Source organism: Macaca thibetana, chromosome 10, assembly GCF_024542745.1.
Source record: "Macaca thibetana thibetana isolate TM-01 chromosome 10, ASM2454274v1, whole genome shotgun sequence".
Lineage (NCBI taxonomy): Eukaryota > Metazoa > Chordata > Mammalia > Primates > Cercopithecidae > Macaca > Macaca thibetana.
Window position 1 is genome coordinate 54,396,034 of NC_065587.1, and position 26,944 is coordinate 54,422,977.

General features: G+C 42.0%; 3 protein-coding genes across 3 annotated transcripts in view; 2 read left to right on the forward strand and 1 right to left on the reverse strand.

Annotated features, from left to right (window-relative positions):
* The window catches only part of DNTTIP1 (deoxynucleotidyltransferase terminal interacting protein 1), a 505,046-nt gene that overhangs the window by 235,217 nt on the left and 242,885 nt on the right, over nt 1-26,944 (reverse strand). The window lies entirely within an intron of this gene.
* Nucleotides 9,710-22,589, forward strand: SPINT3 (serine peptidase inhibitor, Kunitz type 3). Its single transcript, XM_050806625.1, is given in 5 exon segments — nt 9,710-9,750; nt 9,752-9,783; nt 12,516-12,767; nt 16,242-16,343; nt 22,529-22,589. Coding segments are annotated over 3 exon segments (267 nt in total). The 3' UTR covers nt 12,710-12,767; nt 16,242-16,343; nt 22,529-22,589.
* SDC4 (syndecan 4) overlaps nt 16,647-26,944 on the forward strand; it is a 188,465-nt gene continuing 178,167 nt past the window's right edge. The window contains exon 1 of the mRNA XM_050806588.1: nt 16,647-16,650. The gene's annotated coding sequence lies outside the window, so the exon portion shown is untranslated. The remainder of the gene's footprint in view (nt 16,651-26,944) is intronic.

Here is a 26,944-nt window from a genome sequence, read left to right on the forward strand (position 1 = left end):
TTCCCAGTACAAGAAATGAAAGAGCCAAGCTTTCACTCAGAGACGATTTAATATGGAGAATTGGTTACATGAGTATTAGAATCCCTCACTCCTAGATTTGGGAGTATAAAAGATTTGGCGTTACCAGAACCCAGGAGTTAAGACAAGGGGCCCAGGCACACATAGCGCTCATACCTCTGGGGGAACAGAGAGGTGGAAGCTGTGACTGGCACTCTGTCTTCTAAAATTTCTGTAGCCGGTGTTGAGACCTCTGAGGGATCAAATGGTGCTTGGTCCACTAGGTGGTCCACTAGGTGAGGAGGCATGGCCAGCTGCATCTCTGAGGAGGTACCGTGCAGCTGGTTTGAAGAACCAGAAGCATCCAGAGCCTGGAGGGGTAACTGCTTCCCCCACCACAGATTTGTCTGTGTCACTTCCGTGGCTCTCATTCCCCCAACCCCAGGGACTTTCATAAAGATATCAGTGGTGGTAGCAGTGAGGGTTGGAGGAAGTTGTCTTACCCAGAGGAACAGAAGATGCAGCAAAACACTGTAGACCACACCCCTTTCAGGATCCAATTCCTTGCCAGCACCTGTCTCTTGTCAGACCAGCTGCACTTCACAGCTGAAACATGGGGAAGGGAGAACCGAGACCACCTAACTGTCATTGAGACCTGGGTTTTGTGTTTGGAGGGAAGTTTCTACCCCCCATTCAGTGAGCTTTACATTTCAAAATCAACAAGTACTGCTACCTGGGCTGTCCTAAGATATCTCAGATGCCGTGTAACAACAGCAGACGCTGAAGAAAATGGGCATGCATTTCAGTACTTGTTTAATACATTGTCTATCATTGATAAGCCATGGATTTCTTTTTTTAGCCAAATCACCTAAGGCAGTAACTCACTAGTACCAGTACACCAAGAATTCAGATTCTAGAGCCTTCCCAAAAAACTAAACTTTATAAATAAATAAAGCTCTCAAGGTAAATCTTTTTTGTAAATTCTATATAATGTTCCTTTTTTAAAAAAATTTTTACTGTGCATATTTAAAGTATACAACATGATTTTTTAAGATTCAAGGTAATTCTGATGCCCTGTAAGTTTGGGAACTACTAGTCTAATACTCCTGATTTAATATCACATTCCTGAAAAGTATTATTGAATGTAGGTCACATCACTTCTGATTCATCACACTTTTGTACATTCTTGCTTCCTTCTGCTATTAACTTTTGTTCTAAAGACCCATCCTTCTTAATTTACTATTTCTGCTAAGTACTGTCCAGTAGAGAGTGCATCATTCATGATTCATCATTGCTGTCCTTTTGCTCAGTTTTCTCTCCCTGCTATTGATTTCCTCTTTACTGCCTACTTTAGCATATTAATTCATCAAGCAAAATGAGCACATCTTTGGTGTTGTTTCAACTCAGCAGTAAAGTAAAAGGAGGACATGGAGATGCCAAAAGTATATTTAGCTCCAATGTACTTTATTTTTTATGTCTAAAGAGTCTCCTCTTTTTCCCACAACTCCCTCCCCAAAGCTAATTCACTGAGAAACCTTGTCAAGTCAAGCTTCTCTCCCCCATCTACTGTGTCCGCTTTGCTGGTCTTATTTCAGTTTCTTAAATGCACTGAGCTCCTTACTGCCCCCAAAGCACTCACATGTGCTGGTCCTCATGTGTGGATTCCCTTCACCTCAAATCTTCATCACAGATCTTGTACTTCTCTGTCATAGCTTTTATCATAATTTGTAGGTATATATTTAATTGTGACATTATTCAATGTTTCTCTCCCCTCTAGACATTAGACTATAAGGAAAAAGCATTGTGCCTTTTTCTTACTAGTGTCTGACACAGGAGAGATCTTCAATGAATATTTGTTGAATGAATGGAAATGCATCATATAATAAAACACACCTTAATGTGAAGGGCCAAGGGGGAAGGGCTGGTTACTGGAACAGAGATCTATATGGAAGGGGTATCCTGAAAAGAGCAAGTTGAGGCATCCATGCAGACTGTGGAGACACAACCAGAGGAAGTTGGGGAATAAATACCCAAACCTTAGTCCCAGTCTTTCCTCTAATCTCCTTCTGTGCCCCATGGGCTGGTTCCAAGCAAAAGCCAGAGAGCAAGATAACTGTTGATGCAACCCATACATTTGGTTTTCTGAGGTATAAAGCAGGGCACAGAAGAGGGGGTAAATGGGTCCAAAAGGGGAAAGAAAGAAATTCAAATCCATCTCTCAACATTCACTCTTGGGTTCTGTCCACATGAAAAGTCCATGTCCCATCATGGGGTTGCATGAGTCTCCCTGGTCACCAAATCATTGTGGGAGGTATCAGATGGTCACATACCTAAAAGCTAAAATGCTAGCCATCACCAATATTCCTCATATTCAATTGTGGAAGAAGGGAGGAAAGAAACAACTAACATAAAACAGCGACTACAGACCCCACCTGTGTGTCTGGTCGTGAAGTTCAAGATGATAACAATAACTGCCTTCTCCCAGCATCCTTTCTATGTTTCCATTACCTTCTGCCAGTTAGATGGAGTGCTTCACCTGATGAGGTGATCCAAACTTTCATTCCTGTGCAGTCTGAGCCCTTCATGATCTTTCCTTTATGGGGTTCCCACAGTTTTTCATTGATCAAGACTATTGTACAAAGGAGTTCTAAGAGGTGCCAATGAATATCTTGGGTTCTAGGTTGTGATGGTTAATCTTATGCATCAACTTGACTGGGCCACAAAATATCCAGATTAAACATCATGTCTGGGTTTGTCTGTGAGGGTGTTTCTGGATGAGATGAGCATTGGAATTGGTGGGCTCAGTAAAGTAGACAGCCCTCCTGAATGTGGGTAGGCATCATCCAATCCATTGAGGCCTGAATAAAGCAAAAGATGGAAGAAAGAAAAATTTGTCCCATCTTTCTCCCTCATTTCTTGAACTGGGACATCTCATGTCATCTTCTCCTGCCCTTGAACATAGATTCACACCATCGACTCCCTTGGTCTCAGATCTTTAGACTCAGACTAAATTACACCATCAACTTCCAACTTTCCTGGGGCTCCAGTTTGCAGATGACAGATCATGTGAGTTTTTGACCTCCAGCCTCTATAACTGCAAGAGCCAGTTACACACACACACACACACACACACACACACACACACACAGTCTTATATTGGCTCTGTTGCTCAGGAGAACTAGTATACAGACAAGTTTCCTTACCTCGACTGTACAGCAGCAACCCAATTTCCCCTTGGTTATCAGGATTAACCACCCATCTGGTGCAGTGACACCCTCCCCTTTCTTTTGATTAAGTGGTATGAAAAGCCAAAAATATCCAAGGGGCAGTGTTTGCTCTTAATTCTGCAAAATCCCGACAGTGTTTTCCTGTGGAAGCATTCCTCCCTTGAGCACTAAGACCACCAATCCCACTAAGCCCAGGATCGGGAGGATGAGAGGCAAAAGTTCGTCTAGTGGGTTATTATTAGATGTGAAAGTCAGAGAAGAATCCCTCTTAATCCTGGGCTAAAATTACAATCATTTCGGGAGCTTTTAGAAAATATTGATGGGCAGGGTGTGGGCATGGGAAAGGGGGTGGGGAGGGAGGGAAAGACGAAGGTAAGACAACAGATAAGGACCACTTCCATCAGGGACGGGTCAGTGTTTTGTTCTTACTAGAATAGATACTTACTCTGAACACTAATCTGCCCTCCCTGCATGGAACGCTTCTGCCAGAACTACCATCTGTAGACTTATGGAATGCCTTATTCACTGTCATAGTATTTCACACAGTGTTGTTTCTTATCAAGGAACTCATGTCATAGTAAAAAAAATTATAGCAATAGGCCCGTGCTCATGGTATTCACTGATCTTATTGTATTTCCCAGCATCCTGAAGCAGCTGGTTTGATAGTACCTTGCAGGATGGGGTGCAAAGGTTCTATAGGCTGTATATGCTCTGAATCAGCCTCCAATATATGGTATCCTTTCTCCCATAGTCAGGATTAATGTGCCCAGGAATAAAAGGGTGGAAATGGGAGTGGGCATTACTCACTTTTATCCCTGGTGACCTACTAGCAAAATTTTTGCTTCCTATTCCCATGATGATATAGTATGCTTCCCTAGAAGTCTTAGTTCCAAAAGGAGGCATGCTTTCACAAAGAAAACCAACAATGATTCCCTTGAACTGAAAGTTAAGACTGTCATCTGGCTACTTTGGGCTCCTCCTGCCTCTGAATCAATAGGCAAAGAAAGACATTACTATGTTGGCTGGGGTTATTGATCCAGACTACCAAGGGGGAAATTGAAGTACTGCACAATAGAGGTAAAGGAAGAGTGTATCCAGAATACAGAAGATTCTTTGGGGCAACTCTTAATATTACCATGCCCTTTGATTAAGGCCAATGGAAAACTACAACCGAACCCAGGCAGGACCATTAGCAAATGGCCCAAACCCTTCAGGAATGAAGGTTTGGGTTACTTCCCCAGGTAAAGAACAATGACCAGCTGAGGTGCTTGCTGAAGGCAAAGGCAATACAGAATGGGTAGCGGGGAAAAGTAGTTATAAATACCAGCTATGACCACGTGACCATTACAGAAACAAAAACTGCAATTGTCATGAGTATTCCTCCATATTTTGTTATGAATATAGGTGTGTATTAAGCAAATATCTTTGTTTTCTTCCCTCTCCTATTTCCTTATTATGCAACATAAGATGTATTGACTTTATTCCATAGTACTTAAGTATTGTTCATTTTACATCATAGAATTTTAAGCTATGAAATATCAAGAGGAGTAAATGTCACTCAAAAACTATGTTGTCTTTGGGGAAGGGGTTGGTGTATTTCCATTGTCTGCAGGATAATTGTATCATGTTAGGTGGGATTATAACCTTGTAATAGTTTTTATTTTAAGATTAAGTATAGCCTAAGGAGATCTGTATGGGTGCCAGGTTGACAAGTAATGGACTTGTGATTGCTCATTTTATGTATCATCTTGACTGGGCCATGGGGTGCCCAGATATATGGTTAAACATTATCTCTGGGTGTGTCTGTAAGGGTGTTTCCAGATGACATTGACATTGGAATTGGCAGACTGAGTAAAGCGATTGCTCTCCCCAGTGTGGATGGGCCTTAACCAGTCTGTTGCAGGCCTGAATGAAATAAAAGTCGGAGTAAGAAATATATATTTTTTCTGCCTACCTGCCTTCAAGTTGAAACACCGGTTTTCTCCACACTCAGACTTGAACTGGAACGTATGCCATTGGCTCTCCTGGTTCTCAGGCCCTCAGACTGGAGCTTGCATAATTGGCTCTCCCAGTTCTTAACCCCATGGACTTGTATCGGTGCTGTGCCATTGGTTTTCTTGGGTCTCCACCTTTCTGACTGCAGATCTTAGACTTATCATCCTCCATAATCATGTGAGCCAATTCCTTACAGTAGAAAGTATATATATGTGTGTGTATATATATGTGTGTGTGTGTGTGTGTGTGTGTGTGTGTGTGTGTATCCCATTTTCAATATGTTACCATTAGGGAAACTAGGGAAACATTTAAAAATGTTAACATTAGGGGAAACCATATTATTTCTTACACCTGTATGTGAATTTATAATTATCTCAATAAAAATTTGAATTAAAGAAAATATAGGCAAAATAAAAACTTCCCCATATAAACAAAAACTGAGAGGAGGTGATACTTCTCTCGAACTAGACTTTATCCTTAAGGCTGAAAGAATATGAGACCAGATAGTAATTTGGATCCACAGGAAGGAATGAAAAACACCAGAAATGGTAAGTATGTGGGTAAATATAAAGTGTGTATATGTGTGTATAAGGGTGTGTGTGTGTGTGTGGTCTTCTCTTGATTATAACACTGCTGTAATAGACATAAATGTAATATATATGACAACAAAAGCACAAAGAAGGGGCAGGAACTAGAGCTATACTGGTGCAAAGTTACTATATTTTCCCAGAATTAAATTAATTGCCTGACATATGGTGCTCATAAGATGTTAGTCCCCTTCTTCCTTCTAGAAAAGAGAAAGGTCATTTGGAGGTTAGAACCTGAAGGGTGAAACTTTATTCTTTCAAAATCCCACCCTTATTTACTTCCTCCTTCCTTAAACCAGTCAAATTAATGGATCTCAATCAAAAGTAAGTTAATTGGGGCCAGGCCCAGTGGCACGCGCCTGTAATTCCAGCACTTTGGGAGGCCGAGCTGGGCGGATCACTTGAGATCAGCCTGGCCAACATGGTGAAACCCCGTCTCTACTATAAATACAAAAATTAGCCAGGCGTGGTGGCGCATGTCTGTAATCCCAGCTACTGAGGAGGCTGAGGCAGGAGAATCTCTTGAACCCAGGAGGCGGAAGCTGCAGTGAGCCAAGATCACACCACTGAACTCCAGACTTCCAGACTGGATGACAGAGCAAGATTCTATCTCAAAAAAGAAAAAAAAAAAAGGAAGTAAGTGAATCGGAAGTGGAGCAGGGTTGAAATATTACCTATGGTATACAGTGTTCACTCTTCGGGCCCAGGCTTTGCCACTATGCAATATGTCCATGTAATAAACCTGCACATGTAGCTCCTGAATTTATTAATTTTTTAAAAAAATAATGTAATGATTTTTCACATACATGCACACACATATGGTTGACATAGGGTTAGTAAGATTCCTGTAATGAATATAAGTGCTAGATAACTAGCTAGGGCTGCCTTCTAGCTGCTCTAACATGTTTTTAGTAAATCTTACTCTTGCCCTCCCCTTTCTGGAATTACAATAACACTGCCACCCAGATCTCCTGAGAAAGAGCCAATTCACTGAGTCATGACCAAAGATCCCCAGGGCAACCTGAGTACAGAATGAGCTTTTCAAGGGCCAGGTCTTGTTGTACCTACCCACAAGGCCTGTTTGGTCAAACGAGTACAGACGCACCTCATCAGGCACTGCCCCTCACTGCACTGGATCCTTATCATGCTGTTAATGTTGGAAATATTATTATAACTTTTTCAAAAAGTGCTTCTATCTATTGCTCTTCTGCAGGGTTTCCTAACCTTGGCATGATTAACATTTGATGCCAAATGTGAGGGCTGTCCTGAGCAGTATAGGATGTTTAGCAATATCTCTGCCTTAACATACTAGAAGCCAGTAGGTGCCCCCAATCAAAAATGTCTCTAGACATTGCCAAGTGTCCTTGGGGGCAGTATCACTCCCTCCCCTGTTCTCCTGATTAGTATGTTTAAAGGAAACTTCTCACTTCCTGATCCATTGCCCCAGAGGAGGCAACACTGTAGGAAGCTCTCAGCCAAGGAGCATCAATAGGCACTCCCACCTTTCCTCTGCCTGCACAAGTGACAGTCTATTCCTTTCTTCCTTCTATCATTATTTTGTTTTCTGATGAACAGATTTGATCACCCAAGAGGGCTAAGAAAGGAGATATCAAGGATAATGCTGGTGGACCCCTCAAGGTGCAAAAGAAGTTGGACCACAGAGATGTTGCAATGTAGGCTTCAGAGGTGCCTTCAAGGAAATAAATGTGGGGTAAACAGTAAAGATCAACAGATAATGAGAGGGTCGACCAACAATTGCATAAGCTATAGTTAGAGAAAGCAATGGCCAAGGAATGAGTATCATGGCTCCAGGGAATTTAAAGAAAAGGAAGAGCTATAACTAACATGCAAAGGTGGGGAAAACATTTCTGTAGGAACTAAGTATGCTGCTGATTCAGTTGGCACCCTCATTTTCAAAAAGGCATCATTGCCACACACACACACACACACACACACATCCCTTGCAAAAGACATGTGCCTGTGTGTGCATTCACAATGTGTGAGGCATTTGAATATTTATTGAACACTTGTACCAATTCTGGGAACTATGCTAAAGCCACATAATTAACCCCAATTTATAGATGAGAAAACTGAGGCTGGAAGAGGTTAAATGACTTGCCCAGGTCAAGAGTAGCTGGACTTAAATCAACCCAAGTGTCCATTACTGGATGGATAAAGAAAATGTAGTACGTATACACAATGGAATACTACTCAGCCCTTACAAAGAAGGAAATCCTGCCATTTATGACAACGTGGATGAACCTGCAGGTTACGTGAAATAAACCAGGCACAGAAAGACAAATACCAGGTGATCTCACTTACATGTGGAATCTAAAAAAGTTGAAGTCACAGAAGCAGAGAGTAGAATGGTGGATACCAGGAGCTGGGGGGTGGGAAGTATTGGGAAGATGCTGGTCAACAAAGGATATGAAATTTCAGTTAGACAAAAGGAATAAGTTGTGAAGACCTATTGCACAGCATGGTGACTATAGTTAATAACATATTGTACACTTGAAAATTGCTAAGAGAGAAAATTGCTCTCTTTCTATATATATACACACACACACACATATATTTCAAAACATCATATTGTACATCATAAATATATAATGTTCCTCAACTTATGATGAGATTGTAGTCTAATAAACCTATCCTAAGTTGAAGATATCAGAAGTTGAAATACATTTAATACACTTAACTTACCAAACATCATAGCTTAGCCTTACCTACCTTAAACTTGCTCAGAACACTTACATAAGCCTACAGTTGGGCAAAATCATCTAACACAAAGCCCTTTTTATAATGAAGTGTTGAATAGCTCATGTAATTTATTGAATACTGTACTAAAAGTGAACACAGAATGATTGTATGAGTATTCAAAGTACTGTTTTTACTGACTGCATTGTGTATGCACCATCATAAAGTCAAACATTGTAAGTCAAACCATTGTAAATTGGGGACTGCCTTTATACAATTTTTATTTCTCAATTAAAAATAAATAACAATAAATATATGATAGAATGCTTCTTGAAAAAGAATAGCTGGACCCATCACAACCTCAGATTTTAAATCTGAGGCTCACTAAATTTCAGTAAAGCATGCTGGCTTTGTCTTTCAAAAGAAATTGGATATCTAGAGAATCAAGGAAAGGACGCAGGTGGAATGTACTGGATTCTGGGGTGTGTCTCTAGAGAGCATGACCCTCTGAACCAAACAAAGCTGGGCCCTCCTTCTACATGGTGCCTTTGATATTTCTATTAAAATATACTGAGTCTGCTTCTCCTCCAAGTAGGTGACTGTTTCTGACTTCCAATATGTTTGTGTGTGTTGTTCCCATAATTTCCTGGGAGCACCCAGATGGGATGGAGGCAGCATCTAATACTTTGCCTGGTGCCGTGTGGGTACTTGATGAATGTTTGTTGAATGAATGAGTGATACAAGAGCACTGAAGCAGACAGACCCGGGTCTCAGTCCAGTCTCTGAAACTTGCTGTAAATGTAACAGTGGTCAAAGTAGCATAACCTCCTCTTATCTACAAAATGGGAGTTTTAAGTGTTGTGGGATTCTTGTAGAGACTTAAGGGAAGCAATGTGTGAAAACTATTTTTGCATGGTGCCTAGAAAATAAAAGGTACTAAAAAATGGCTACTGTCTTTTTAGTATTGTGAAAAGGGCTTCCACACTGAAGTGGTACTAAAGTAGCCTGGTTGGCCAGATCAGATAAGGCCAGGAAGAGAGAGGCGAAGCTGTGCTTTGGATGAACACTCTGTTCCTGAGGCAGCCCAGCCCCATGAAAAGCCTGAGTTAAGGGTGAATGAGCTGGATGTGGGGCCAGGCTCCTCCCCTTGGTCCCTTTTCTCCCTAAAATGGCAACCCCAGGCTGAGCCACTGGCTGAGTGGCACCATGCAGCTTCAGGCCTCTCTCTCGTTTCTCCTGATTCTCACTCTGCCTAGAGCTTCGATCAGAACTATCACAAGGTTGGTATAAAATGTGGGATCTCAAAGAGTAGACTGGGAATCAGGCTGAGGGTGGGTAGTGGTGGGGGAGGTGGTGCAGCACCAACAGAACCCATTTCTTACCTTACTGGCTTGAGAGTCAATTCAGTTCAAGTCACTTCATCGGATATATGTTGGGCACATAGTATGTGCCAGACACTGTCCTAGGTGCTGGGGTTAAAGCAAGGAGCCTAAGACCCTGCCTTTGTGAAATTAAGATGTTAATGGGAGAGAGACATACAATACCTAACACACATGATAGATGATCAAAGTGCTATAGAAAATAAAACAAGCAAAGCAGGAAAAGGGGCCTTCAACATCTGGGGTGGGGCTGGTGGCAGGCTAGGAGAGGTTGGGAAAAGGAGATCAGAGCCAGAATTTGGGAGTGAGGAACTTAGCCAAGTTAGATGCACTTGTCAGAAATGGCTCCTTCCTGGACCACTTTCTCTGTGGAAGCTTGGAATCTGCAAATGGAAGTGGGGAGATGAAGTGCAGTTATAGCTAAGATAATCTGCTGGAAATGGGGATGGTAGGCAGCAGTTTCCAAGATTTTTAAGCAGCCAGTAGGATTCCCTGTATAAAAATGCATATTAGAATACACAAAAGGGTAAGAAAGAAAGTAAAAAATTATAGACATCTTACCTTCTGGAGATTATCACTGTCAATGTGCCAGTGAACATCCTTGCACATGCAAGCATAGTTCTCTGCATGTATGTACATGGAGCTATTAATGATAGATTCTTAGATATAAATGGAACCGTAAACCTCCCAATAACCCTATAGATGAGTGGTTCTCGAGTTTGTCCCCTAGTCCAACAGCAGTAGCAGCAGCAGCATCAACTAGAAACATACTAGTTCCCAGTCCCACCTGATCAGAAACTGTGGAGGTACGTCTCTCTAACGAGCCTTCCAGATGATTCTGATGCATACTCGAGTTTGAAAACATCTGCCTTAAGTAAGAAGAATGTAGTGGTTTACAGGATGAGCATACCTGGAGTCAGACACACCTGGGTTCTGGTCCTGGCTCCTCTACTTACAAACTCTGTGCCTCAGGAACATCATTTATAGCCTTTCTGAGCATCAGTGTCTTCTTCTAAAAAAAAGGTTAACCACCTTTTCTGATATATGTCAAATAGTCTGATGTATGTCAAGCTCTCAGTACAACTTAGCTCTTAATAGGTTCTTGTAAAGCACTTAGAACAGCTTCTGTCACACTCAAAACACACACACACGGTGTCATTATCTACTTTACATAAAAAAGAAACAAGTCAAGTGATTTTCCTTTGGTTTAATGGAATGGAAGAGCAGAGAAGCAAGACTGAGAAAATTAAGAGCAGATGGGACTCCAGCCCCTACAGAGTCACCTGTAAGGGTCTAAAAGCCATGCTGCTGCAACTAGGATGTCTTAAGAACATGCCCCTCCACCTCCCACCTTGATTGGATAAGCTATTCTGTCTCCTTCCCATTCTCCTTCACCCTTAGCGTTAGCCTTGCAGGTAGGAGGATGAGACAGAGCCTGAACCTTTCCAAGTCCTAGGTTGCTGCCTGAAGTTCCACCATAGGTGTGATCATTCATCCGTCCATTCACTCATTTTACAACAACCAAGATGGATGGAGAACCTGCAAGCCTTTGCAGTCGAACCATGCTGGGTTTGATTCTTGGTCCTACTGCTTCCTAGCCTGACATTAGGACAGATACTTCATTTCTCTGGCCTTAGTTTCCTCACGTAATGTTGGAAGTTCTACTAGCTACCACGAAGAGTAAAACTGCCCACATGGTGACAGAAACATACAAGGAGGGCACAAAGAAACTTCTAATCCTGCCCCAGAGGAGCTCACTGGTGGTGGCGGTGGTGGCGGTGGTGGTGGTGGTGGCGGTGGTGGTGGTGGCGGCGGTGGTGGTGGTGGTGGTCTATTAACAAATATTTGCTAAGAACTGAGAACTAGGCCTGTGTTAGGCACTAAGGCTGCAGAAATGAGTACAATGAGGTCCCTTTTCTCAAGAGCCTTATTGGTTAAGCAATAGAATGATTAAGAGCAGCTACTATTTGCTGATTTATTTTCTATTTATCAATGCTTTTCACTGGTAATCTCTGACCCTTCAATAAACCAAAAATGTGGATATTATACCAGCATTTTTGCAACGAAGGAAATTGTCAATGAGATAAGTCATTTGTCCAAGATCACATAGCTAGAAGATAATTGAGACAAGTTTGAACCCTCTGAGATTCAATCTTGCTGTCAGATTCAAAGTCTGTTTTCCTTCTGTCACTGGATATCGATTCTAGAATTGATTATGAGACAGGAGGTAGGAACCTGAGGATCTTTATTATCAAATCCTATAAAATCAGATCTGGAAGGGCACTCAGAGATGATGGGGTTCAACTCCTTGATTTTACAAATGAAGAAATGGAGACATGAACAAGTTAGGTTTATACAACATCACACAGCAGCAAGTGGTTTGACTACAATCTCAGTCCACTTGAATTGGGTTCTCAAGCCTGTGATTCTCACCATATCAGGCTACTCTCAGAAGTGAAAATGTCAACTTCTGTGTAAACAGATCAGACCACGGTTGGGCAGAAAGAGGTACAGAGCACAGCCATTGTAGATGACCTCACAATTGTGCCCAGGGCTGTCACAGCCCCTGGCATATGAGGCAAACAAGGGGAAGGTGATGGGTTTGGTCTCCTTCAAACACTTTCTCTCTTCAGACACTATCACGGATCTCCTCCCAAATGTATGCTCTTTTCCTATGGAAAAGGGCCCTTGTCAAGCCTACATGATTCGATGGTTTTTCAACTCTGAAACTGGTGAATGTGAATTATTTGCTTATGGAGGCTGCAGAGGCAACAGCAACAACTTTTCGAGGAAAGAAGAATGTGAGAAAATGTGCAAGTTCACCTGATTTTCTAACAAGAACACAGCCTTCCATGGATTTGGGATTGATCTGAGGGCCATAGAAGGTATTTTTTTTTTTTTTTTTTTTTTGTGAACAAGAGATTCATTCCTCTACCCCTACATTTATTCTCCCTGATGTGCTCCTAAAAATGCTTCATCTCTGTGCCCGAAATTCTATAAATGTTGCAATGAAGTTTAAAATCTCAAGACCTCCTTTTTAAAACATACACGTACTTACAAATACACTGGGGAAATTTAGAGCAGTCATTCACACCTTAGTATGAAGTACTGCTTAACCCACTGGGAGATAAAGGTTTTGAAGGAGAAAGGGGTGGATTTGGAAATTTGGGTAAGATATTGGAAGGGCCTATATTGGACAAGGAGGGGATTTCAAGTCTTGTGAAATAAGACACAAGGAAACAACAGAAACCAGGGAAGAAAGGGGAATTGGGGAGAAACTGAGGATGTTAAGGACATTTTAATTAAAAAAAAAAAAAAAGTAGTGGGCCGGGCATGGTGGCTCACACCTGTAATCCAGCACTTTGAGAAGCTGAGTGAGGTGGGTGGATCACGAGGTCAAGAGATCGAGACCATCCTGGCCAACATAGTGAAACCCCATCTCTACTAAAAGTACAAAAATTAGCTGGGTGTGGTGGCTCACGCTACTACACTACATAGTCCCAGCTACTCGGGAGGCTGAGGCAGGAGGATGCTTGAACCCAGGAGGCAGAGATTGCAGTGAGCCGAGATCATGCCATTGCACTCCAGCTTGGTGACAGAGTGAGACTCGGTTTAAAAAAAAAATGAATTTTTATGAAAGTTATTATCTACTAAGGCTAAACTCCATCTTCCTGCCAAGGGTTACACGGGGAGAGGAGTGAAGAGCCCTGGTTCTAGAGTTTTTTGGTTTGCCTTAAGCAACACCAATTACAACAACTTGGAGGGAGAGGAGAAAAACACAAGAATCATCTCATTCATTTATTTCAAGAGGGCCCACAGATGGGGAGGGACTTCTTTAAGATCACAGGGTGGGAATGAAACAGAGGCATCCTTGGTCTCACCAGAAGGTCTCTTCCATTGCATTGTAATCCCTCTAATCCATAATTTTTCCAGACTTCCTCCGGGATGGAGGGCAGAATTGAAGAGGGAGCATTCATGTGGGCACTGTCCCTTATTTACCACTCTGATTCAGGGTCCTCCCCCAAAGTCCAAGTCAGCTCCTTCCCATTGCCCAAGGAACAATAACTTGAAGCCATTATGCCAGGCCCCATGCTAAGCTCTTCATAAATAATACACATAAACCTCAGGGTAACCCTAAAAATCAGTTTACTACTCAAAGCATGCTCCAGGAACAGGTAGCTTCCAGGTCACCTGAGAACTTGTTAGAAATGCGGAATCTCATGACCAGCCTCGTAACAAGATTCCTGGGTGATTTGTGGGCACACTCAAGTTTAGGAAGCAGTGGTAGATGAGGAAACAAGGATAAAACAGAGCAGTAATGTTTCCAGGGCCACACAGCTGGAACGTGGCAGAGCTGGTCATTGAACTCTTGTCAGTACATTTGCAAAGTCCCTGGTATAATGGCTATGCTTCATTCTGTCATGGATCTCAGAATTTCCCCCATGGGGCTGATTTCCAGTTAAAGGTTTTATCAGAAAAATTTTAAAACACCAAGTTATGCTGCCAAGGCAACAAACACATCTCCCTTTTGTGGAGGACACCAGGAAGCAGGATTCCTGGATCATCTCTGGGAAGAGTCTGAGACAAAATCCTAAATGTCTCCCATGGCCGCTGTCTTCTTTTTCCAGGTTGGAGAGCAGCAGTCACACAACCTACTGAGGACTTCCACAAAAGAGAGATTGCCTCATTCCTAGCCCCTGGGCTCCATTCCACCCACCCCCACTCCCTCTTCCCTTCTCAACATTTCACAAGAGGGAGCATTCTCGATGGCTATCACCAATCAGATATTTTGTCTTACCAAAATGTTCTAGAAATTCCTGAATTGCTCAACACCTAAATCACTGGCTTTAAGCTCTGTCTCCTACTCATGAAACACCAGAACTATCTGGCCTTGAGATTCAGAAAATGTGATCATTGTCTCTATAATTCAATTGTGTCTGCATTAACCACCCCATCTTGTCAGAGAACCCTAAATTCAGGCTCGTGTACCCAATGTGTGCCAACACTGACACACAGGTGCTTGGAAATAGAGAAACGTTTATCTAATTTGGTCAAAGCAAGAAGGCAGGAGGGCAAGATCTCTCCGATTTACCTTAAGAAAAAGAAGCAGAGAGTTATGTGGCTACAGAGTAGGAGACGGGGAGTTTCAGGGAACCAAGGGGCAAAAGTCTGTGTTTCTTCACTCTCAGATAACACTTGAAACAATCAGACTTCTAGGAGTCAGCAGCTTGTCACAACATCCTTGAAGACATTTATTTCTTCTTGGATACTTTCTTTGTGACCCTGAAGTTAACTCCCCCTGCTTGACAGAGAAACAGTACATCAGCAGTTTATAATTATGTTGTGGGAACAAGGAATATTGGGCAAAAAGCAAGTGCAAGCAAACACAAGGGCCTGATCAGAATTTTCATTATTTCAGTCACTAAAAATGCTGGGATGCTGAGATCTCAAGGGGCCCTGTTACAAATCCCCACTGCCTTTTTCCATTCCTCACTTATGTAGGAAAAGGGGTGTCATTCTTCTCTGGCTACTTCCTGCTGAAAAGGGGCAAAGGTGTGGAAACTGAAGAGCGGCACCTATCCACCTGAAGTTGAAAGTATTTCCAGGGGCCGGGCCCATATCCTGCATACTGCAATTCCATTATCTGGGTGCCGTTACCTATTATAGTCTTGGAACAGCATCTTAATCTATATTTGATGATGACATTAATGAAAACATGAGTTACAATAACGATAAGATAGATGGATGAGCCAAAAGTAATGATACCAGAAAATATAGATCGGATCCCTTGTGAGATCCAAGAAAACAATCCAGAATACCAATCATCTAATCCTAGTTAATCTTCTTTTATCTGTTGCCACCATGAAGTTTGCTCTCTTATTGTATTTACATGCATTTCAACTTCAGCTGAGGTGTTAATATAAGTGAAACAGGAGGAGTTGGCCTTGTTCAGCCAGCAGGTAATCTAATGCGATCCCATTATCTAAACAACTTACAACTTTAGCTAGAGAATCCAAAGACTTGCTGTGCTGTGATAGCAGCACGTTTCATTAGCTCTAACCCTTAAAGTAACGGACACATTTCTAAGCACGTGGTGATGAGCAGCCACTCCTCACCATGAAAGCAAAGTATATCTGAAGAAGTACCCTGTGTCATCAGGAATCCTGGCAAATCTGCTTCAGAGACCACCCTGTTCCCAACAGACAGACTCTCCTTCCAGAATTCCTTGGGAGACCCTGGGCAACAGTTCTAGGGAATTTGTCCAGTATTTGGTAACACTTTCATTGTGTACCAAGAAAGATATCACTGAGTATCCTAACAAACATTGTCCATGATCTCCTCTCCTAATGCACCTACAGGCCCAGCGTTGGTTTTCCTGACTGCAGATAGAAACATATCCCTCAGGAGCAGGCCGGGTATGGTGGCTCACATCTGTAATTCCAGCACTTTGGGAGGCCAAGGTGAGTGGGTCACTTGAGATCAGGAGTTCAAGACCAGCCTGGCCAACACAGCAAAACCATGGCTCTACTAAAAATACAAAAATTAGCTGGCTATGGTGGTGAATGCCTGTAATCCCAGCTACTCAGGAGGCTGAGGCATGAGAATTGCTTGAATCCGGGAGGGGGAGGTCGCAGTGAACTGAGACAGTGCCACTGCACTCCAGCCTGGGTAACAGAGGGAAACTGTCTCAGAAAGAAAGGAAAGGAGAGGAGAGAAGAGGAGAGGAGAGGAGAGGAGAGGAGAGGAGAGGGGAGGGGAGAGGGGGGGGGAGGGGAGGGGAGGGGAGGCTAGGGGAGGGGAAGGGAGGGGAGGCTAGGGGAGGGGAAGGGAGGGGAAGGAAGGGGAAGGAAGGGGAAGGAAGGGGAAGGAAGGGGAAGGAAGGGGAAGGGAAGGGAAGGGAAGGGAAAAGAAACCTATCCCTCAGGAACACAAGGCACAGTGTCAGTAGTTGAGGCAGTCATTAAAGCCGCATTTCCTACCCCTGGATCTGTTAGACAGTTGCCACACTCAGGTAAGGCTGGGCCTATCCATTGTCCTTCCTGTGCAATGAAACTGGGGTCAAGTGGGGTGCTATCCAGATCACTATCCAGTGAGAATTGTCACAAAGGTCATGGTGACTCACCCAGGAAATGCAAATCCAAAAGTACACCAAAGTCAGGTACATGTCTTCACTCCAAGGGATCATTGCACCAAAAGTGGTCACTACTGGCAGGAAAGGAACCAGTGAGGGGTGTCCCCCAGGCAAGGTGCCTGGGCAGCTTTGGGGACTCCCTGTGCATGCAGATCCTGGCTGGAACTGCCCGGCCATGGGCACAAGGTTCTTCCATAGTCGCCAGAACTGTCATAGAACCCCAGATTCAGGCTTGTGTACCCAATGGGCAGCTGATGCCAACATTGATACACGGGTGTTTGGAGATGGAGAAAGGTTTATTCAGTGTAACCAAAGCAAGAAGGCAGAAGGTAGGAACTCTCAACTCCACCTTAACAACAACAACAAAGTGGGCTTTTAATGTGGCTGGGGAGTAGAGGAGGGGAAGTTTCAGGGAACCAAGGGGAAAAGCCTGTGTTTCTTCCGTCTCAGGTAACACCTGGAACAACTAGACCTCTGGGAGTCAACAGCTAGTAACAATACCCTTAAAGGCCTTCATTTCTTTTTTTTTTTTTTTTTTTTTTTTTTTTGAGACGGAGTCTCGCTCTGCCGCCCAGGCTGGAGTGCAGTGGCCGGATCTCAGCTCACTGCAAGCTCCGCCTCCCGGGTTCACGCCATTCTCCTGCCTCAGCCTCCCGAGTAGCTGGGATTACAGGCGCCCGCCACCTCGCCCGGCTAGTTTTTTGTATTTTTTTAGTAGAGACGGGGTTTCACCGTGTCAGTTAGGATGGTCTCGATCTCCTGACCTTGTGATCCGCCCGTCTCGGCCTCCCAAAGTGCTGGGATTACAGGCTTGAGCCACCGCGCCCGGCCAAAGGCCTTCATTTCTTGCAAACCTTTTCGTGACCCTGAAGTTATCTCCCCGTTTAACAAAGAAACAGGACATCAGCAACCGTTTGTTTGCAACAAATAATTTTGTTGTGGGAACAAGGAATATCGGGCAAAAAGCAAGTGCAAAACATTTTCATTATTTTAGTCACTAAAAATGCTGGGGTGCTGAAATCTCAAGGGACCACAGTCTCATGACTAAAACTGCATCATTCTATCAATACTCAACAACTCCAGACAAGACACACTTTCAGCACAGGCAGAGATAGACAAGTTAGTCCATACGCTCATACAACACTTATCTGCTGTTCCCCCACCCTTTAGTGGTCCATCTATCATCCATTTTTTAAAACGGAAATAGCCTCCCAACTGGTCTCAGGGCTTCAGTCCTTGTTCTCTACAGTTTATTCTTGAAAGAACAGCCAGAAAGATTCTTTATGTCCTGATACTCGGCTACTAACAATCCTTCATTGACTTTTCATCTAACTCAGAGCAAAAGCCAAAATCCCTATGAGTACAGTAGTTCTCCCATATTTGTAGTTTCACTGTCTGTGGTTTCAGTTACCCTAGGCCCAAAAATATTAAATGGAAAATTCCAGAAATAAACAATTCATAAGTTTTAAATTGCACATTGTTATTGGGGTGAAATCTTGTGCCATCCTGCTCACAATGTGAATCATCCCTTTGTCCAGTGTATCCACCCTGCACACATTACCTGCCCATTAGTTATTTAGAAACCAACTCAGTTGTCAGATCGGCTGTCACAGTATTGTAGTGTTTGTATTCAAGTAACCCTTATTTTACTTAACGCCCACAAAATGCAAGATAAGTGATGCTAGAGTATTGTTATAATTGTTCTGTTTTGTTATTATTGTTGTTAATCTCTTACTATGCCTAATTTATAAATTAAACTTTATTATAACTATATATGTATAGGAGAACAACATAGTGTATATAGGGTTCAATACTATTCGTGGTTTCAGGCATCCATTGAGGGTCTCAGAACACATGCCCCATGGATAAAGGCAGACTACTGAACTTGCCTCAGGTTCCTTCCCAAAGATTTCTGGCAGGTGCTGTGGACAGCACCCCTATTTCCCTTCAGGAATGAAGTGCCTATTACCCTACCTGGGAGTTTGGTAGCTGATGGTTCTCAGCTGAGTTCCTCTCCTCTATGGAAACCAAAGAGTCCAGATACTACTTCTCTCTTTTGACTGGCTGCTTGAGTGAGACTGTGTGACATGAACTTAGCCAGTCAGTTGCTCCTACCCTGGACTTTGGATCTGGAGGGAGTGATGCAAAGACCCAACAACTGTTGAGAAAATTTTTATAATTGTGATGGACGTGGTGAAAGTCTGGAGGTCAAAGAGCATTGAGTGCCTGGCAGTGAAGTGCAATTTGTAGCAAGAATGAAACTCTACTACAAACTCAGATATGCTCAAAATGTCTTTTAAAAAATTGTAATTGGTCCCTGTTTGCAGATGACATAGAGGACATGATTGTATATTTAGAAAACCCCATCATCTCAGCCCAAAATCTCCTTAAGTTGATAAGCAACTTTAGCAAAGTCTCAGGATACAAAGTCAACGTGCAAAAATCACAAGCATTCTTATACATCAATAACAGACAAACACAGAGCCAAATCATGAGTGAACTCCCATTCACAATTGCTTCAAAGAGAATAAAATACCTAGGAATCCAACTAACAAGGGATGTGAAGGACCTCTTCAAGGAGAATTACAAACCACTGCTCAACAAAATAAGAGGACACAAACAAATGGAAGAACATTCCATGCTCATGGATATGAAGAATCAATATCGTGAAAATGGCCATACTGCCCAAGGTAATTTATATATTCAACGCCATCCCCATCAAGCTACTAATGACTTTCTTCACAGAATTGGAAAAAATACTTTAAAGTTCATATGGAACAAAAGAGCCCACATTGCCAAGACAATCCTAATCCAGAAGAAGAAAGCTGGAGGCATCATGCTGACTTCAAACTATACTACAAGGCTACAGTAACCAAAACAGCATGGTACTGGTACCAAAACAGAGATATAGACCAATGGAACAGAACAGAGCCCTCAGAAATAATACCACACATCTACAAACATCTGATCTTTGACAAAGCTGACAAAAACAAGAAATGGGGAAAGGATTTCCTATTTAATAAATGGTGCTGGGAAAACTGGCTGGCCATATGTAGAAAGTTGAAACTGGATCCCTTCCTTACACCTTATACAAAAATTAATTCAAGATGGATTAGAGACTTAAATGTTAGACCTAAAAACCATAAAAACCCTAGAAGAAAACCTAGGCAATACCATTCAGGACATAGGCATAGGCAAGGACTTCATGTCTAAAACACCAAAAGCAATGGCAACAAAAGCCAAAATTGACAAATGGGATCTAATTAAACTAAAGAGCTTCTGCACGCAAAAGAAACTACCATCAGAGTGAACAGGCAACCTACAGAATGGGAAAAAATTTTTGCAATCTACTCATCTGACAAAAGGCTAATATCCAGAATCTACAAAGAACTCAAACAAATTTACAAGAAAAAAGCAAACAACCCCATCAAAAAATGGGCAAAGGGTATGAACAGACACTTCTCAAAAGAAGACATTTATGCAGCCAACAGACACATGAAAAAATGCTCATCATCACTGGCCATCAGAGAAACGCAAATCAAAACCACAATGAGATACCATCTCATGCCACTTAGAATGGCGAGCATTAAGAAGTTGGGAAACAGGTGCTGGAGAGGATGTGGAGAAATAGGAACACTTTTACACTGTTGGTGGGACTGTAAACTAGTTCAAGCATTGTGGAATACAGTGTGGTGATTCCTCAAGGATCTAGAGCTAGAAATACCATTTGATCCAGTGATCCCATTACTGGGTATATACCCAAAGGATTATAAATCACCCTGCTATAAAGACACATGCACATGTATGTTTACTGTGGCACTATTCACAATAGCAAAGAGTTGGAACCAACCCAAATGTCCATCAATGATAGACTGGATTAAGAAAATGTGGCACATATACACCATGGAATACTATGCAGCCATAAAAAAGGATGAATTAACGTCCTTTGTAGGGACATGGATGAAGCTGGAAACCATCATTCTCAGCAAAATATCACAAGGACAAAAAAATCAAACACCGCATTTCTCACTCATAGGTGGGAATTGAACAATGAGAACACTTGGACACAGAAAGGGGAACATCACACGCTGGGGCCTGTCATGGGGTGGGGGGAGGGGGGATGGATAGCATAGGAGATATATTTAATGTAAACGACGAGTTAATGGTTGCAGCACACCAACATGGCACACGTATACGTAACAAACCTGCATGTTGCGCACATGTACCCTAGAGCGAAAGGAAAATTAAAAAATAAAAAATTGTAATTGGCGGCCAGGCACCGTGGCTCATGCCTGTGATCCCAGCACCTTGGGAGGCCGAGGTGGGCGCATCACCTGAGGTCGGGAGTTCGAGACCAGCCTGACCAACATGGAGAAACCCCATCTCTACTAAAAATACAAAATTAGCAGGGCATGGTGGCACATGCCAGTAATCCCAGCTATTCGGGAGGCTGAGGCAGGAGAATCACTTGAACCTGGGAGGTGGAGGTTGAGTGGAGATCACGCTGTTGCACTCCAGCCTGGGAAATAAGAGCGAAACTCTGTCTCAAAAAAAAAAAAAAAAAAAAAAAAAAAAAAAAAAAATGTAATTGGCCTGAATTTTCATTTTGATCTTCCATTTAACCAGAAAATGGAAATTAATTTTTGTGATTTCATTAGTTTGACCGCCACATACCCCTAAGGGTTGCTTCTACATTCCAGTGCACTGGCTTAATTCCAAGGCATCCAATGGGAAATGTGCTTGATTCTTGGTCACTATCATATATACACACTGTTTTATTCCTGCCAGATATTTTTCTGGCAGGTAACTGTTGCATCCTCCTCATTTGATGAGAGCTCACTCAGTAACTTATATGCCCCATAGAGCTCAAAAAATACCTCACTGCTCTATACCATCTAGGGCTATCGGAAACTCAAAGGGACTCTCTAAAAACCCTATACATAGACCTCCCATGTTCCAGTTTCTGATCTACCCTGCAAGGTTCTCAGTTCTAACTAGTAGTTTTCCTCAATTCATACTTCCTAGTTGTGGAAGTATACCCTGGCTGTGGTCATTTCTCTTGATTCCCAAATATACCTGGTACCCTATCAGCCTAAGGGACTCGGCCTAAGAACCCCCTTCTCAGGATCCCAAACCACCATCCATTTCCTTAAGTTCCCTTCTAACTCTCTTCCTTAAACCTCCAATGGGGAGAATTTTATACATCTACTGGGGCGGGGACGGGGGCGGGGAACAGAAAGAAAGCAGGGGTTGTTAAAACCTGATTCTGGTTTTTCATACATTCTTTCATCTCGTGATCTGCATTCACTCTGATGTAATTAAAACACTTTCTTCCCAGAATTAAGGTTCTAGCTCCGATGGTCTAATGATCTCTAAGATCCCTGATACCCTTAATTGCTCAGTTGTCTCCAAACAAGCCCTTTGTCTTATATCTGAACCTTCTGTTTTGAACTCTACAAGCCAAGAATTTAAATATTCTGTGAGCTGTGTAATGCTGTCCTGTCTCCTCCCCAGGCATGAAGTAGAATGCCCAGGTGCCAGGAGTGAGGGAAAGACCAAAGAGAAGTAGATCTACAGGAATAAAGCTCCAATTAGCATCTCAAAGTAATATTCCTCTCCATATGCCTTTAATTACTTTATATATGTATATAAAGTACATATACTTTATATATAGTAAATAATACTGTATATTTTTGTGTAAATTTATGTTATTTATAAATTTATATATATGAAAATAGTGAAAATAGTACTCATATACAATAGAGTATATACTCTATATATAGTGTGTATATATGTGTGTGTGTGTGTATATATATATATGTAGAGAGAGAGAGAGAAGGAGGGAGAGAGAGTGTGTACTATTTTCACTATTTTCTACCAGGGTTTTTTTTTTTCTACCAAGAGTTTTACTTAGCATTACATTATAAACATTTTCCCAGGTAGGTGAATATCCTCTGGTGTCATTTTTAATAGCTACATAATATCCTGATCTACCAAGCATTGTAATTTACTTAGTTTACTTGGTTTCCAGTGGTTCATTATTACAAAATAGCACAAGGTTAAACACAAGCACAGACACCCTTTGAAAATAACATCCTGTGATTCTGTGAAGAGACAAACTCCCAAAGAGAAAGCAGTTCTGTTCCAGTGGGGGCAGACTGGACACACCATTCTGTACCACCAGGGCAGGGATTCAGGGGAACTCTCACGGCGGGTGAGGGAAGAGGCAGGACACAAGGACTACAGAGCTAGTCCTGTGGATCAGGGTCTTCTACAAGGATGAAGTCTAATTGTTGGCTGGCTGGGGCTCAACTAGGGAAGGATGCACTTCCAAGCCCACTTACATGGTTGCTGGCAGGATTCAGTTGCTTGCAGGTCACTTCCAGTTCATTGGTCAGTGGGTCCTTTCAGAGAGCAGCTTATAACCTATAGATTGCTTTATCAGAGTGAGCAAGCAAGAAGCTCCAGAGAGAGTGAATAGAAGGTAGAAGTCATAGTCTTTTGTTTTTAGATGGAGTCTCACTCACTCTGTCACCCAGGCTAAAGTGCAGTGGTGCAATCTCAGTTCCCTGCAACCTCCGCCTTCCAGATTCAAGCAATTCTCCTGCCTCAGCCTCCCAAGTACCTGGGATTACAGGCGTGTGCCACCAAGCCTGGCTAATTTTTGTATTTTTAGTAGAGGTGGGGTTTCACCATGCTAATCAGGCTCATCTCGAACTCCTGACCTCAGGTGATCCACCCGCCTCAGTGTCCCAAAGTGCTGGGATTACAGGTGTAAGCCACCAAGCCCAGCCAGCCTTCTTTATTGATACATAACTGTTATACATATTTATGGAGGGCATGTAATATTTTGATACATGCACACGATGTATAATAATCAAATCAGAATAATTGGTATATCCATCACCCAAGGCAGTTATCATTTCTTTGTGTTGGGAACATTCCAAAGTTTCTCTTCTAGCTATTTTCAAATATACAATAAGTTATTGTAGTCATAGTCTTTTGTAACCTAATCTCAGAAGGGACATCACAACACTTTCCATGACATCACTGCTCATTAGAATCAAATCACTAGGTTCAGTCCACACTCAAGGAGGAGAACACACAAAGGCATGAAAACCAGGAAGTGGAGGCCATTGAAGTCATCTTAGAAGTCTGACTACCATCAGGAGCAACTTGTCCAGAGTCAAATGCAGTGAGAGCTTAAAGTCTCAATTCTTGGCTGAGAGTGGTGGCTCACACCTGTAATCTCAGCACTTTGGGAGGCAAAGGTGGGCTGTTCACTTGAGGCCAAGAGTTCAAGACCAGCCTGGCCAACATAGTGAAATCTACTAAAAATACAAAAAAGTTAGCCAGGTGTGGTGGTGCACACTTGTAATGCTAGCTACTTGGGTGGTTGAGGCATGAGAGTCACTTGAACCCAGAAGCAGAGGTTGCAGTGAGCCAAATTTGCGCCACTGCACTCTAGCCTGAGAGACAAAGTGAGACTCTGTCTCAAAAAAAAAAAAAAAGTCTCAGTTCTAGAATTGGGAAGATTTGTTTAGAGAAACAGGGTGGGCAGCTTTACCATCATCTGGTTATGATGGATTGTAAGCTTGGACAGAGGTAGTGGCATTGAGAATTCAAAGCAAAAAAATAAGAACTAATAAAAACACACTGCTTTGTTTCAAAAAAGTTTTACAGTTTCATATCTCTTCTCTTTAAATCAATAAGAAGGCCACACTGTGGGGAGAAAATCTCAATTCTTGGGTCTCTTCTCTCTCCTCTCTTTCTTCCCTGAGATTTATTCACAGGTAAAGCTCAAGGCTCATAGTGCCTGGTCCCTATCAGTACAAATACCCAGTAGTTCTACATCACCATGTCTGGATTCTGAGAGCTGTTGTGATGTAAAAGTTGCTGGCATGCAAAGACAAACAGATAAACCTAACTCTCTCAAAGTATACCAGAGGCTAGTGTGTGCCAGATATGCTATGTGGGCACTGGGAATAACCCTCCTGACATAATATTGAGGTCCCATTAAATTTTTAAAATCACACTTGCTAGAGAAGAATCTTCCAAATACCCCTTGGGGCAGTGGCAAGCTCCTCAAGTCCTTTAAAAATGTTTCTGGAAAGAATGAAAGAAATATATGGGATAGAGAACAGTTTAAGACCATATATTAATGCAGATTTATAGCCTCTTTTTACCAGTTGACAATATTAGATAAAGATTTTCTTCTATCGTTAAATATTCTGTAACATAATTGCTAATGTGTGTAGAGGTTTACTTGCACGAAGAGATCATCATTTATTTAAACAAGCTTCAATGGTTACATGTTAATGTTAAATGTTAAAGGTTGTTGAATTTTTCTTGATATAGTAAGTAATCACTATGGGCATTTCTGGTTGTTTACTCATGATAGAGTCTAAGTGGAATTTCCGGGTCAACAGTGGACATGCATTCGAAAAGCTTTTGATACAAAATACTTAAAATACTTTAAGATTTTAATACCTACTGTTTATGAAACACTTAGGATATGTCAGGAACCAACTTAAGTGTTTTACATACATTATCTCATTTAATATTCCCAACAGCCCTGAGAGGAAGATTCTATTAATAACTGTATCTTACAAATGAAAAAGTTGAGGGTCAGAAAGATAAATTACTTGCCCAGAATAACAAATTAGGAAGGAATGAGGATGGTGAATTAGACTTTGAATCAAAGTCTAATTCTAGAGCCAATGCTTTTAATCAGTTTGCTATCATTAAAGCTCAGCTCTGCCATGACCTATTTACCTCCCCATCCCATAAAATCCCCTGGACCTCTCCATGTAGACTACACAGAGATATTCCAGGCCTGCCTGCTTCTACTCTTCATGTTTACAGCTTGTAGGTTCTTGAAAGCAGTGACTTTGCCTTACACATTTCTTCTCTACAGTAAGCCAAGCAAACTGGCCTGCACAGAATAAGTACTCAACAAGTACTTGTAGATTAGTTTTGTAGACATGATACCATGGAGGAAAAGAGGGACCTGGGATTTCTTTTTTAGAGTTAAAGTGTTAAGCTATGAATCACAGCCATGATTCTCATAATCTCTGAATTATGGAAGGAGGGAAGGAGAGAAAGAAGGATGGTGGGAAAGTGAAGCTTAACGCCCTCTCGGGTGTAAGACACTCCACTAACTAATGGAGTAAACCCTGGCTTAAGACATTTAACGCAAACCTCAGAGAGATCAGAGCCCCAAACCTCCCCTACCCGCATCGTGTCCACAGGCTCAGAAGAGTAGATGGAACACAACACCAAAATGTCACATTGTAGGCAAGGATAGGAAGCCAAAAAGGGCTCAATAAAGGTAGACAAGGGGTCAAGGATAGAATTAGAAAATCATCATTTAACAGCTGGGCATGATGGTTCACATGTGTAATCCTAGCACTTTGGGATGCCGAGGTGGGAGGAACTCTTGAGGCCGGGAGTTCAAGACAAGCCTGAGCAATATAATAAGACCGTCTCTACAAAAGATATAAATAAATAAAAGAAAATAATAAAAGGAAAACATCATCTAGCAACCATTAAATAATCATTCTTCCCACAAATACTTATTCATTGCAAATGGGAAAATAGGCAGCCACTGTCTCACTCAAGTAATCAAAGTTAACACCCTTAGTAACAAAACAAATCAACAGCATGTGCCTCGTGGTATGATCCTCCACAAAGAACACAGTATCTTTTCTATTATATTCCTGCCAGAAATGCATAACATGAATCTAATTGTGAAGAAATATCAGATAAACTCAATTGAGAGACAGTCTATAAAATAGATGGCCTTTAATCGTCCAAAATGTTAACGTCATGAAAGACAAAAAAAGATTGAGAAACTTTTCTAGATGAAAGAAGATTAATCTGCTCCTGAACTAAGTAATTTAAAGAAAGAAAAAGAAAGAAGATTAAAGA